The 12,703-nt window shown below is 46.6% G+C and overlaps 1 protein-coding gene across 2 annotated transcripts in view; it reads left to right on the top strand.

The window, feature by feature from the left end:
* pkd1a (polycystic kidney disease 1a) overlaps positions 1-12,703 on the top strand; it is a 196,815-nt gene that overhangs the window by 112,362 nt on the left and 71,750 nt on the right. For both annotated transcript variants that reach the window (XM_069906488.1, XM_069906486.1), the window contains exons 23-26: positions 1,134-1,278; positions 5,670-6,272; positions 6,368-6,530; positions 8,760-9,012. In XM_069906488.1, coding sequence (XP_069762589.1) covers positions 1,134-1,278; positions 5,670-6,272; positions 6,368-6,530; positions 8,760-9,012 — 1,164 coding nt within the window. The remainder of the gene's footprint in view (positions 1-1,133; positions 1,279-5,669; positions 6,273-6,367; positions 6,531-8,759; positions 9,013-12,703) is intronic.

Below are 12,703 nucleotides of genomic sequence, written 5' to 3'. Positions count from 1 at the left end.
ACACAGTGTTCCTGTACAATATTCTAGCCATTCACAAGCATTTTTTTTTGGCTATGGCTTCCTAAGGACTCTGCTTAAGGTTTATGGGCTCCCTTCCCTGCGAAGCAGTCAAGGGTTAGTTTCTTCTGTACTTTTCTGCTACCGACTGCATAAAACAATAATTTATGATTTCAGTCTGTGGCCTCCCTTAAATGTGCTGTGGCTGCCAGTGAGGGAGGGAGGGGGGGTGGAATATGGATCCTGTTGAGAATGGCTGCCATATTATAATCCTCATGACAATTCTGCTGGGATCACGTAATTGTAATTTTTATTACAACATTGAATATTACAGTACAGGCCCTTCAGCCCTCAATGTTGTGCCAACCCATATATTCCTTCCACAAAAAAAAGAACTAAACCCCGTAACCCTCGATTTTTCTTTCATCCATGTGCCTGTCTAAGAGTCTCTCACCCTCCACCACCATTCCTACAAGGCATTCCAGGCACCCATATCTCTCTGCATAAAAAACTTACCCCTGATGTCTCCCCTAAACTTCCCTCCCTTAACTTTGAATGTATGTCCTCTAGTGTTTGCTGATCCTGCCCAGGGAAACAGATGCTGGGTGTCCACCCTATCTATGCCTCTCATAATCTTGTAGACCTCTATTAAGTCTCCTCTCATCCTTCTATGCTCCAAAAGTCCCGGCTCTGCTATCCTTTCCTATTAAGACTCGTTTTCCAATCCAGGCAACATTCTGGTAAATTTCTGCGCTCTCTCCATAGCTTCCACATCCTTCCTTCATTAAACTTCTGTCAATGGAGATTTCCACTAAACTTCATCAGCTGTACGATTAGATCATTGTTCCATGCCCTTCCTCCTGTCTACCCTACATCACCAGGTGCAGGTAACTCGTTGAACCCTGTTCACGATTGGGATTGGGGGGAGGGGGACTGCAGTCATTGGCCGCTACAAGCCAGTTATCCCTGTGCTAACTTTTCTAACAACTCCTGCTTCAAACCCAAAAGGACAGGGAATAGCCCAGCGAGAACGTCTTCCTGTACTCAGGAGATCTCCTAAGTGCAACAAAGATTGTGGATGAAATGAGGTTTGCCCCTTTGCTCATTCCTCTCTCGCTTCCACCTTTTGCTCCCAGGTCATCAGCCGAGAGTTCATTTGTGGAGAGTGCCAGAAAGAGACGCTGTCTGCACTGGACAACATGATAACGGTCCTTCAGAAGGAAACGGGACAGGGTAAAATGACACCCACCTCCATCGGAGATAACATCCTCGTCACTGTAGGTAGGTGCCAAATGACAAAAGAAGCAATGCAAAGCAAGCTTTGGTTCACAATAGAACCCTGTCACCCAATTGGACAAAGGGGTTTGTGGCATCTGTACCACATTGCGGATAGGCTGGAAGACCACTAACCTATTCAGAGTCAGGATCAGGTTTATTGTCATGAACATGTCACAAAATTTGCCGTTTTGCAGCAACATTTTTGTGAATTACAGATGCAGTGATTGTTATAAATTACATTTCTGTAAATATCCAATTTTTTTTAAAAAGTGCCACGGAAGAGAAAAAAGTGAGGTCGTGTCTGTGGTTCATTGTCCGTCCCAAAATCTGGTGGCAGAGAGGAAGAAGCTGTTTTTGTGCCACTGGGGACTCGTCTTCCATCTCCTGTACCTCCTTCCCAATGGCAGCAGTGAGATGAGGGCATGGCCTAGTGGTGCGGGTCCTCGATGATAGAAGCTGCTTTCTTAAGACACCACCTCTTGTAGATATCCTCAATGGAGTAAAGACTGATGCCCATGATGGCGGTGGATGAGTTCACAACTCTCCGTAGCCTTTTCCTATCCTGAGCATTGGACAGTGATGGGACCAGTCAGAATGCTCTCTGTAGTATTAACTGTAGAAATTTGCAAGAGTCTTTAGTGACACACCAAATCTTCTCAAACTCCGAATGAAATGTAGCCACTGGCGAGCCTTCCTCGTGATTGCATCAACATGACAGCCCCAGAGATGTTGACATCCAGGAATCTGAAGTTCTTTACCCTTTTCTCTGTTGACCCCTCGATGAGGACTAGTTTATGGTCTCCTGGTTTCCCCTCCCTAAACTGAAACCATCAGTTCCTTAGTTTTGCTAACGTTCAGTGCGAGGTTCTTGTGGTGGCTCCACTCAACCAGCTGATCTATCTTACTCCTTCCTTCCACATACTTCCTGATATTTGCTTCCATTGATTTAGGTGCGACGTGGCTCAGAGTCCCGTCTATAATACACAGTGAGTGCAGATTTGCTTCCTCTAGCCCCATAACCTCTTGAGACGAATGAGAGAGAATCTGAGAAAAAAATTATGATAGATCAGATAGAAGGAGAAAGCGATCTCCACTGGAAGGTGAGATTAGAACTAGGGGACATACCCTCAAGATTCGTGGAATGGAGATGAGGAAGAACTGCTTCTCCTGGAGAGGAGTGAATCTGTGGGATTCTCTACCCCAGGAAGCAGTGCCTCGTTCAATGTATTTATGACACATTTAGATAGATTTTTGAAAAATAGGAGAATTAAGGGTTATGGGGAACAGGTGGCTGTGGAGTTGTGTCCAGAGCCAGATTAGCCATGATCTTGTTGAATGGTGGAGCAGGCATGGTGGACCAGATGGCCGACCCCTGCTCCTATTTCTCACTAATTTCTGCCCAAATTTAACTGCATCACCATGGGGGGCTGTACCTTTGGTGGCCAAGCCCCTACAGTCTGGAACTCCCTTCCGAAAAACCGTCACCCACTCCGCCTCACAACTCCCTACAGATGCTCCATTAATTTTATTTAAATTTAAATTTGGACATACAGCACGGTAACAGGCCATTTCATCCCATGAGTCCGTGCCGCCAAATTTACACCCCATTAACCTATACCTCATTAACCTACATCCCCAGTGCATTTTGAAAGGTGGGAGAAAACAAGATCCTTGGAGAAAACTCACACAGACACAGGGAGAACATACAAACTTCTTACAGACAGCGTGGGATTCGACCCCAGTCCGTTCCCGATCACTGGTGCTGTAAAGGCATTGTGCTAACCACTATGCCAATCATACCACCCCCTAACCACTGCACCAACCACACTGCCCCCTAACCACTACACCAACCATTCCGCCCCCAACCACTGCACCAACCATACCACCCCCAACCACTGCACCAACCATACCACCCCCAACCACTGCACCAACCATACCACCCCCAACCACTGCACCAAACATATCACCCCCAACCACTGCACCAACCATACCACCCCCAACCACTGCACCAACCATACCACCCCCAACCACTGCACCAACCATTCCGCCCCCAACCACTGCACCAACCATTCCGCCCCCAACCACTGCACCAACAATTCCGCCCCCAACCACTGCACCAACCATACCACCCCCAACCACTGCACCAAACATACCACCTCAAACCACTGCACCAACCATACCACCCCCAACCACTGCACCAACCATACCACCCCCAACCACTGCACCAACCATACCACCCCCAACCACTGCACCAACCATACCACCCCCAACCACTGCACCAAACATACCACCCCCAACCACTGCACCAACCATACTGCCCCCTAACCACTATGCCAATCACACTGCCCCCTTATCACTACACCAACCATACTGCCCCCTAACCACTTCAGCAACCATATCGCCCCCTAACCACTTAAAACCTTTGATCATCTGCTCCATTTTCCTTGGTGGTTTAGTGACAGCTCTTCTTAAGATTGTTTAAGGTGCAATACGTAAAGACCAGGAGTAGCTCGTGTGACCCCACCACCTGCAGTTAGATCGTGACCATTATTATCTAGGTCTCAGCTCCATTGCAAGCATCTGAGTGAGCCGTTGCCACAAGGAGGCAGCCATTATCATAAAGAGCCCTCATCACAACCTCTTCTCACTGCTATCTTCGGGTAGAAATAACAGAAGTCTAAAGTCCAGCACCTCTAGGTTCAAGACAGGGTTTTTTTACCCAACAACCATCAGTCTCTTACTCCCCTAATCATAAACTACACCAGGACCTTCAAAAGATCTGTCAGCCCCTTGAAGTATCACATTTCCTTTTGCACAATTGGCATCTGTAAATCTTGATTAATCTTTCCTTTTATATTTATTACCTATTTTTTTTTAATCTCATGGTACATTGTGGTCATTTATATTATTGTAGATGGTATATCTTACATATCTGTTTGGCCAGAGCAAGTAAGAAATTTGGTGCATTTGTACATTATCTTCGTGTAAGGCAATATGTCCATATCATGTCCTATCAGCTCCATTTTCCTCTTTAATCCCCACATCTCCCGTAGTGTAGAAGTATGTGCATCTCAGCCGTGATCTTGCGGCACCTGAAAAGCCAGCTGTTCAGAAAAGCAGAACCTTTTGGTTTATTTTAGTAAAAATACAAAGACAGCAGGTTGCGCAGAGTCCATAGGAGGTAACGATGTACAACTGACATTTCGGGACTGAGCCCTTCTTTACCTCCTGTGAACGCTGCGCAACCCGCTGAGTTCCTCCAGCAATTTTTTGTGTGTCTGCTACAATTACCGAGCCTGCAGACTTTTGCATTTCACTCCTATTGTTGGTGATGCTCAGTGAAACGACACTCACTTTCTGTCCAGCCAGTTGCTGTCCTGTAAGTGCCACAGCGTGTAATTGCTCTGGTCCATTGTCCTGCCGAGCTGCTGGATATATCCTCCGCTATCAGATATTGTGGTCTGGCCCCAGTACCACATCCTAGAGGTACACGACAAGTCAGAGGCAATAACACTCACTTCACGTGTAAATATACAATAAAACCCCCTGGTATCCGGCACCTACAGGGATTGGTAGATGCCGGATAAGCGAGTTTTCTAGTTGTTTGAGATTCACTCTTACAATTTCTACTTAAAGCACTTGCAATAAGAATAAACAATTTAAAAGACATAAATACTATACTGTACTTACCTTGAACAAACATCAATTGCATGAATATATAAACCTTAAAGCACTTTATTTTCATTCACGTTCTTTGAAAATATTTAACCCTCACTGCATCTGCTGCGATTCTCAACAGAGCCGCCTGAGAGACAAACTATAACATCATAATTACTCTGCCCCCCCAAACCAAGTTTACAGATAAGGCCTTACTAATATATAACATACTAATAAAGGTAAAGACTTACTAAGTGGGATAAGAAGACTCTTGAAGAGAGTCACCCCAACGGCGAGCGGCATCAACCAGCTCTTCAACCTGGTCGACGCCATTTTATTCAAACACAACTTTATTCAAACATCTCTAATGAGCAAAGCACGACCAAGGCCCACCACTGGCTGAATATTTGCTCCTATCTTCACAAAAGGTTTATGTATTATTTCAGAGAACATTTACTTTCACCATGTGAAATTATAATTTAAATTTTTATTTATTCTTATTTATCCTCGGGGTTTTTTTTGCTAGATGCTTGAGGTTGTCAGTTCCTTGAATTCTGGATAACAGGGGTTTTACTTTCAATGTTTTAACCACCATAGTTTTCTGGTTAGAGAAAATTCCTCATTCATTGGATGTTGTTGAGAAAAATCATCCTCCCCTCTAGTGTGTTTTGTTTTAACTTCTGGCTCCAATAATCCCGCTTGTGCAGAAAAGCCTGACCAGTTTGTTTGTTCTACAGGAGGCCTGATTGACATAACCAACCAGTTGGTTCCATTGGTGAACAAGAACAACCATCCACTGACCAGCAAGCCAGAACTGGTGGCCACCAGGGCTTACGATCTGTCCATGAAGCTAATGCAGATTCTGATGGGCACGCGGGTCCTGAATGAAGAGCCCTTGAGTGTGTCGGGCTCCAGGATGCGGGCTCAGGGCAAACGCGCTGACCCAGGCCACTTGCTCTGCTTCGCCAACAAGTCAGGCTGCCAATTTTCCATCCCGCCGTCCTTCAACAGCCTGTTCTCCAACATCAGCGATGTGACCCAAGTCATGTTCCTGGTGGACTCCAATCCCTTTCCCTACGGCTACATCAAGAACTACACCATCTCCAGCAAGGTGGCATCCATCGAGTTCAAGATGGACAACGGCTCACAGATTCCGATCGAGAGCCTGGATTCGGAGAAGGCCATCACGGTTACAGTGTCGGCCAATACTGGGGTTAGAAACGTCACGATCAATACCACAGTTATTGCCGCACGTAAATCTGTGATGGTGAACATTACTTCCAGGAACTTAAATGAAAGGGCCAGCCTCCATATTAAGGTCATGTATACAGTTTTAAACGGTATGTACCTCACAAACTGAAGAGTTTCAGAGGATAGGAACACGAGGTGAAATATTGTGGAGGTTTCTAATGTGTATCTCTCTGTTCTGATGCAGATACTGGAACTTGCACGGCAAAGGAAGAGAAGCCCTTTATACAGGCATTCCTTCACAATTCAACAAAACCAAATGAGCAGAATTTCAAAGCCAAGAAGAGGATCTATTTGGATTCAGTGAGAGGATCAGATCACAAGCTCTACACCTTCTTCTTGTCTCCGGAGTAAGGATTTCCTTAATCATAAGAACTAGACAGCACGGAAACAGAATATTTGGCTCAACTTGGTCCCATTGGTGACCTGAGCTAGTTCCACGTCCATCCCTGTAGCTCTCTAGTTAAACTAAGAAACCTGCAGACATTGGGGTCTAGTCCAATGCACACAAAAGTGTTGGAGAAACTCGGCAGGTCACGCAGAATCCAAGGGAAGTAAAAGGCAGGCAACATTGCGGAAATCTAGAAAAGCAGTTAGATGATTGAATTAAAAGTTGTAGGGGGAGAGGAGCACAGGCTGACAGATCCTTTTTTTTAATACAGCATGGTAACAGGCCCTTCCAGCCCACGAGCCTGTGCCGTCCAATTACACCCAATTGGCCTACAAACCCTGTACATTTTGAAGGGTGGCAGGAGACCGGAGCACCTGGAAGAAACCCTTGCAGACACAGGGAGCACATTACAAACTTCTTACAGACAGCGCCAAATTTGAACCCCATAACATACATGTCAGAGAGATGACAGCTATACTAATCATGCTACCGCATACATGCGGGAGGGGTTTTGCGAAGTTACGGGGGAGGCGGTAGCACTCTGATCGAAGGAATGGGTTGGGGAGCAGGAGGAAAGGAGATGGAGGGATAGGGAAAATGAGAGCTTGGAAGAGGGAGGTAACAGAAATTGAAGAGGTTCTCTAAATGTTTTTGATGTACCTCCCTCTACCACTTCCTATGAGAGCTCATTTTGTTTACCCACCGCCATCTGTGTGGAAAACTCCAATTCTCCTTTACACCCTTTCTCTCTCACCTTAAATCTATGCCCTTGAGTTTTATACACAACCACCCTTGAAAAAAGAATTTGACTATTTACCTCACCTGTGCCCTCGAGACTTTAATAACTTCCAAAAGGGAAAAAGGCCCAAGCTTATCCAGTCTTTCTTTATGGAGCCAGCAACCCAGGTTCAAATCTGACACCGTATTCCTACAACCTGCATGGGTTTCCTCCGGGTGCTCCGGTTTCCTCCTGCATTCCAAAGTCGCACGGGGTTAGTATGTTAATTGGTCATATGAGTGCATTTGGGGCAGCACAGGCTGTTAGGGCCTGTTACCATGCTGTATCTCTAAATTTAAAAAAATTAAATAGGCAAGCAAACCTGTAATTATTGGCACTTCCTTCAGAATCCATAACTAGCCGCCCAGCAACTCAGAATCCAGGTCACGATGTTAAGTCCATGCCTGTGATCATCGGGCGTCAGGTATTTGGCAATCTTGTTAGCCTTCTCTGTGCGATGACAGAAGGTAAGTGGATGGACAAATTGAACCCTGACGGGATTCCAGCACTGTTGGGAGCTGGAAGGAGTTGGATATTCAAGCAGCCCTGGGCTTCAACAGCACTGGCATTTCATCCTTGTCTCAGAATCAGGGGGAATTACAGGAGAGAGACTTTGAAAAGCAATGCTTCCTGTGTGGATATCACTTTGTGAATCTGTTTGATTTCTGTGTTCTGTGTGGACATTCATGTCTATGTACATTTGTGTGTGCATGCAAGTGGGTGCACATACCTGTGTCTTGTCTGTGTGTATGTGCAAATATGGTTTGTGTGCACATGTGTGATGTGCAACTATTTGTGTGTGCACACGTGTATGTGTATTTCTCTCAATGTGTGTACATGTGTGTGCATGTTTGTGTACTGAGTGTGTGCATGGCTATGTCTTTGAGCACGCATACAGTATGTGTGACATGAATATGAGTGTGTCTCTTTGTGTGAATGCATCCGATGTGTGCACTTGTGCATACGTGTGCCTACACCCATGAGAGAGGATGGGTATCCACAATTGCAATCCAAGTACAATTACAGGTACACAATTCTTTGCCCGGAACCCTTGGGGAACAGTGTGTTCCGAATTTTGGATTTTTCCGGATTTCGGAAAGCCAGATTTAAACCCACCCGAAATGTGCTGCCATATCCACCCCCCCCCCCCCCCCATTCCAGTTGCGCTGCTGGTCTTTTCCCTCGCCCGCCCAACTCGCGCTGCTGGTCTCCCCCCCCCCTCGCCTGCCTGACTCATGCTGCCATCTCCCCCTCACCCACCTGACTCGCGCTGCCAGTCTCTCCCCTCGCCCGCCCAACTCGTGCTGTCGTCTCTCTCCCCACTTGCCAGATTTGGAGCTTTCCGGATTTTAGAGGTCTGGATAAAGGATTGTGCATCTGTATTTACTTCAACTCTGTTGATAATTTCAGTGTGGAGGATACAACCAAAGACTATTATTTGAACATCACGAACTATTACACCTCATGCTCTGTGCAAGCGTCCGTCGGGGTGTATACTTCCCTCTGCCAGTACTTCAACATGACAGCAATGAGTTGGAAGACAGATGGGATTGTGCCATTGGAAGATACCACGCCGGATATCGCCGTGTGCCTGACTCAACACCTGACTGCCTTTGGAGCCAGCCTCTTTGTGCCACCCAACTCCGTTGTCTTCATCAACCCTGTGAGTACAAAGTAGAAAGACCACCCAGCCCCCGAATCTCTGTAAGAACACAGAGACGCTGGAGAAACTCGACGGTCTCGCAGCAGCCATAGGATAGATAACTGACATTTTTGGCTTCAGCCCTTCTACAAGGTATTTGGTTTCCATTACCCCCCCCCCCCCAATCTTTCCCGGGATGCTGGGTCCCTATGTAAAAGATCGCGTTGACTTGGCTTTTCTTGGTTCAGTGTGAACGACCTGATTCGACCCAACCTGTCTTTAAACGCAGGTTGTTGACACACCAGTTGAGTGGGATCTCTTTGTAAAAGGGGTGTCTCCTTTCCTCTATCTCTCGTGCAATCTTTCTCTCTCTCTCTCTCACCCCATTTTCCCTCTTTCTCCTTTTCCCCCAGCTCTGCTTTCACAGAGCCAAAAACACCCTCCTTCCCCCAGTCAATTCTCACCTTTTGTGCCCCATCCATGTCCAATTAATGCCTTTTGTCTGTTCGTCTGTTCTCCTGCCCCATCCACCCTTTAGTCCCTTCTCCCCAACCTTTTAATTCAGACAGCTCGGGCCCAAAACATTGGTTATATATCTTTACCTCCCTTGGACTCTACGAGACCTACCGAGTTCCTCTAGCATTTCTGTGCTTTGTCTACAATCACGTGCAGATTCCATGTTTCACTCTGAAATCTCTGCATTTTGCTGATTTCTGAGTGTCGAGCTCTGATTTCTGTGGCTACTCATTGCTGTCTGTGCTGCCAAGGCTCTTTCTAAAAAAAAAGTTTCAAAAAACATAGATGGCCAATCGGCCCATCAAGTTTATGCTGACTCTTGCTCCAATATCATCCCCTTCCTCCATTCATTTCCCGTTGGTCCGTTTTATCTCTTGTGGCTATCAATTCTCCTTCATTCTCGCACCACCCTCCTGATTTACAGTGGGCAATTAACCAGATGGTGAAGGAGGCCATCCATTCTCCACCAATCCCTTCCTTCGTCCCATTCCTCGCTATGGTCCGTTCTCCCTCACATGGCCACAACTCTCCCCAGACACAAATCTATTCAAGAAGCAATTTACAGCCAGGAATGAACCCAGCAACCAGTGGGTCTCAGGGATGTGGGAGGAAACCTGGGGGAGGGAGAACATGCATCCTCTGCACAGGCAGTGTTGGTCGTCAGGATCGAATTTCTGCAGCTGTAAGGTAACAGCACTGCCTGCATTGCCACCGTGCCTTATTCTCCTTCGATTCAATCTGTTTATCTGAGCTTCGGATCACGGTCCAAATAGCTCTGCTTCAGGTTACACAGCTGTGCCCGGAAACTCCCTTGTGAAATACTCGGGAGGTGGTTCTGCATTGCAGGAGCAAGTCACCCTTGTTTCCTGTTCTAAAGGAACTAAGATTCACCTCTGAATTGTGATCACTTCTTGGTTCTTGTGTGTAGCCGCCATGAGAGGAGGACTTTATTTCCTGGAGGGTATAAGAATGAGGGGAGATTTGTTGGAGGTTTTTAAAATTATGAGGGGCATAGACAGAGTAAATATACGTAAGCTTTTTCCACTTAGGGTGGTGAGATACAACCAGAGGACATGGGTTAAGAGTTGAAGGGGAAAAGTTTAGGGGAAGATGAGGGGGAACTTCTTCACACAGGGAGTGGTGGGAGTGTGGAATGAGCTGCCAGCTGAGGTGGTGAATGTGGGCTCGGATGGGAGAGGTGTGGAGAGCTATGGTCTGGGTGCAGATCAGTGGGACTTGGCAAAAAAATGGTTCAACGCAGACTAGAAAGGACAAAGGGGGCCTGCTTCTGTGCTGTAATGTTCTTTCTCACATCTGTTGCAGCCTCTCGAAATGCTGGCAGAACATCTGTGGGAAAGTGGGGGGGGTGGGGGGTGATCCAAGCAAACAGTGTGTATGCTCCATCTGCACTTGGGAAGGAGCCAGTAACTTAGAGCTCCATGGTAACAACTACCTCCACCCAGTCCCATTGAATGAATGGCCAGGCCTGTCCTCCACCCAGTCTCACTGAATGGCCAGGCCAAACCCTCCCTGATCTCCAGGCAACCAGTCGTCTAAAGATGTAACTTTACAAATCACATAAACTTGACAAAAAAATAATTAAGTATTGGTGCACGCAATTAAATAGAAAGGAAATTGGTAGATTACATTTGCATTGGGACTTGTGGCTACCGTCCCGTGATCAGAAGTGTCTTAATGCTAGTGAAGTAGCAAGATGCACACATATAACCATATCATATGACTGGACAATCTGCTTTATTGATATTGAAGGAGGGGGGGAATTAATTGGTCAGTGGCTCATCATCTATCCCTCCTCTCCTTGCTTGCTGGTGCCCAACCCCTGCTTTTGGGATCATGCACCTCCCCTGCCCCCTCCCTTCCTTACCATGACAGAGTGGTAGAGTCAGGGAGAGCTGATGGGAATGTGGAAGGGATGAGTTCCAGGGAAAGTTAGTGGAGCATGATATGGTTCTGTGGACTGGCACAGACTGGATGGGCCAAACTGTCTTTGTTTAAGGGAGATGGGAATAGCAAGCACTAGAGGGTATCTGTACAAAGTGAAGTGAGGAATGTTTAGGAAAGACATCAGGGGTAAGTTGTTGGTGCCTGGGATGTTTGCCAGGGGTGCCGATGGGGGCTGAAACATTAGGGGCATTTAAGAGGCATGTGGATGAAAGAAAATAGTGGGTGTGGAGGTGGGAAGGATTTAGTTTGTGTTTTGGTAGGAATATAAAGGTCAGCTGTAATGTTCTAAATGACAACATAAGATGAAATCCCTCTGTTCTTTGAAGTAGTGTTGTAGTCTTCTATCCCCATTGTGAGAGCTCAGAAGAGCTATTTTACAGTGGGATCTAAAATGTTTGTCACCATGGCAGTGTTGCAACCCTGCAGTTCTGCAATGGGCAGCAGCCGAGATCTGTGTGATCAGGACACTGGGCTGGCGTTTAAAAACACTCCGCTCTCACTGAAGATCAGGAAGACTACTGAAGTAATCTGATGCTGTGTGATTCATTGAAAGTTGATGCTTGTGTGAGATTCTTGGCTCTGTTTGTCAGTGCTCATCCTTCACTGGCTGCTTGTGATGTAGACGGAAGCCATCCAACCCATCAGGTCGATGCAGATGGCCAGCAGAGTAATCCCATCAGTTCCATCCCCTCTCCCACTCCCACACTGACATGTCTCTCAATGGCCTTGTGAACTGTCCCATTAACTCCGCTCATAAGCTGGAGGAACAACACTTAATTTTCCGTCTGGGCACTCTCCAACCGGTTTCTGCTCATCTGCTTCCCATTCTCCCTATTTTCCCCATCCCTCTGTCTTTTTTCCTGCAGCTCTCCACCCCCTTCCCTCTCCATGCAATCCCTCCTCTTCTTGCTTGCTGGTGCCCCACCCCTGCTTTTGGGATCATGCACCTCCCCTGCCCCCTCCCTTCCTTACCATTTTGTTTGGGTGCAACTGATGTTTGCTTGTCCCTTGATGAAGGGCTCAAGCCCAAAACGTTGGTTATGTATCCTTATCTTTACTGTATAAAGTCCGCTGTTTAACCTGCTGAGTATCTCAGCATCGTTTTTACTCCATCCCCTCTTCCATTAGCCCATCAACTAATTCTCTCTCAAAGTCCATCAACACCTTTTGCTTCCCTTTCTTATTGTAACAGATGACAGTGACACTAATGGTGACGCTGTCTTACAGCAGG

The sequence above is a fragment of the Narcine bancroftii genome, chromosome 12 (genome assembly GCF_036971445.1).
Source record: "Narcine bancroftii isolate sNarBan1 chromosome 12, sNarBan1.hap1, whole genome shotgun sequence".
In the NCBI taxonomy this organism is placed as follows: domain Eukaryota; kingdom Metazoa; phylum Chordata; class Chondrichthyes; order Torpediniformes; family Narcinidae; genus Narcine; species Narcine bancroftii.
This window is presented reverse-complemented; position numbering and strand designations above follow the sequence as displayed.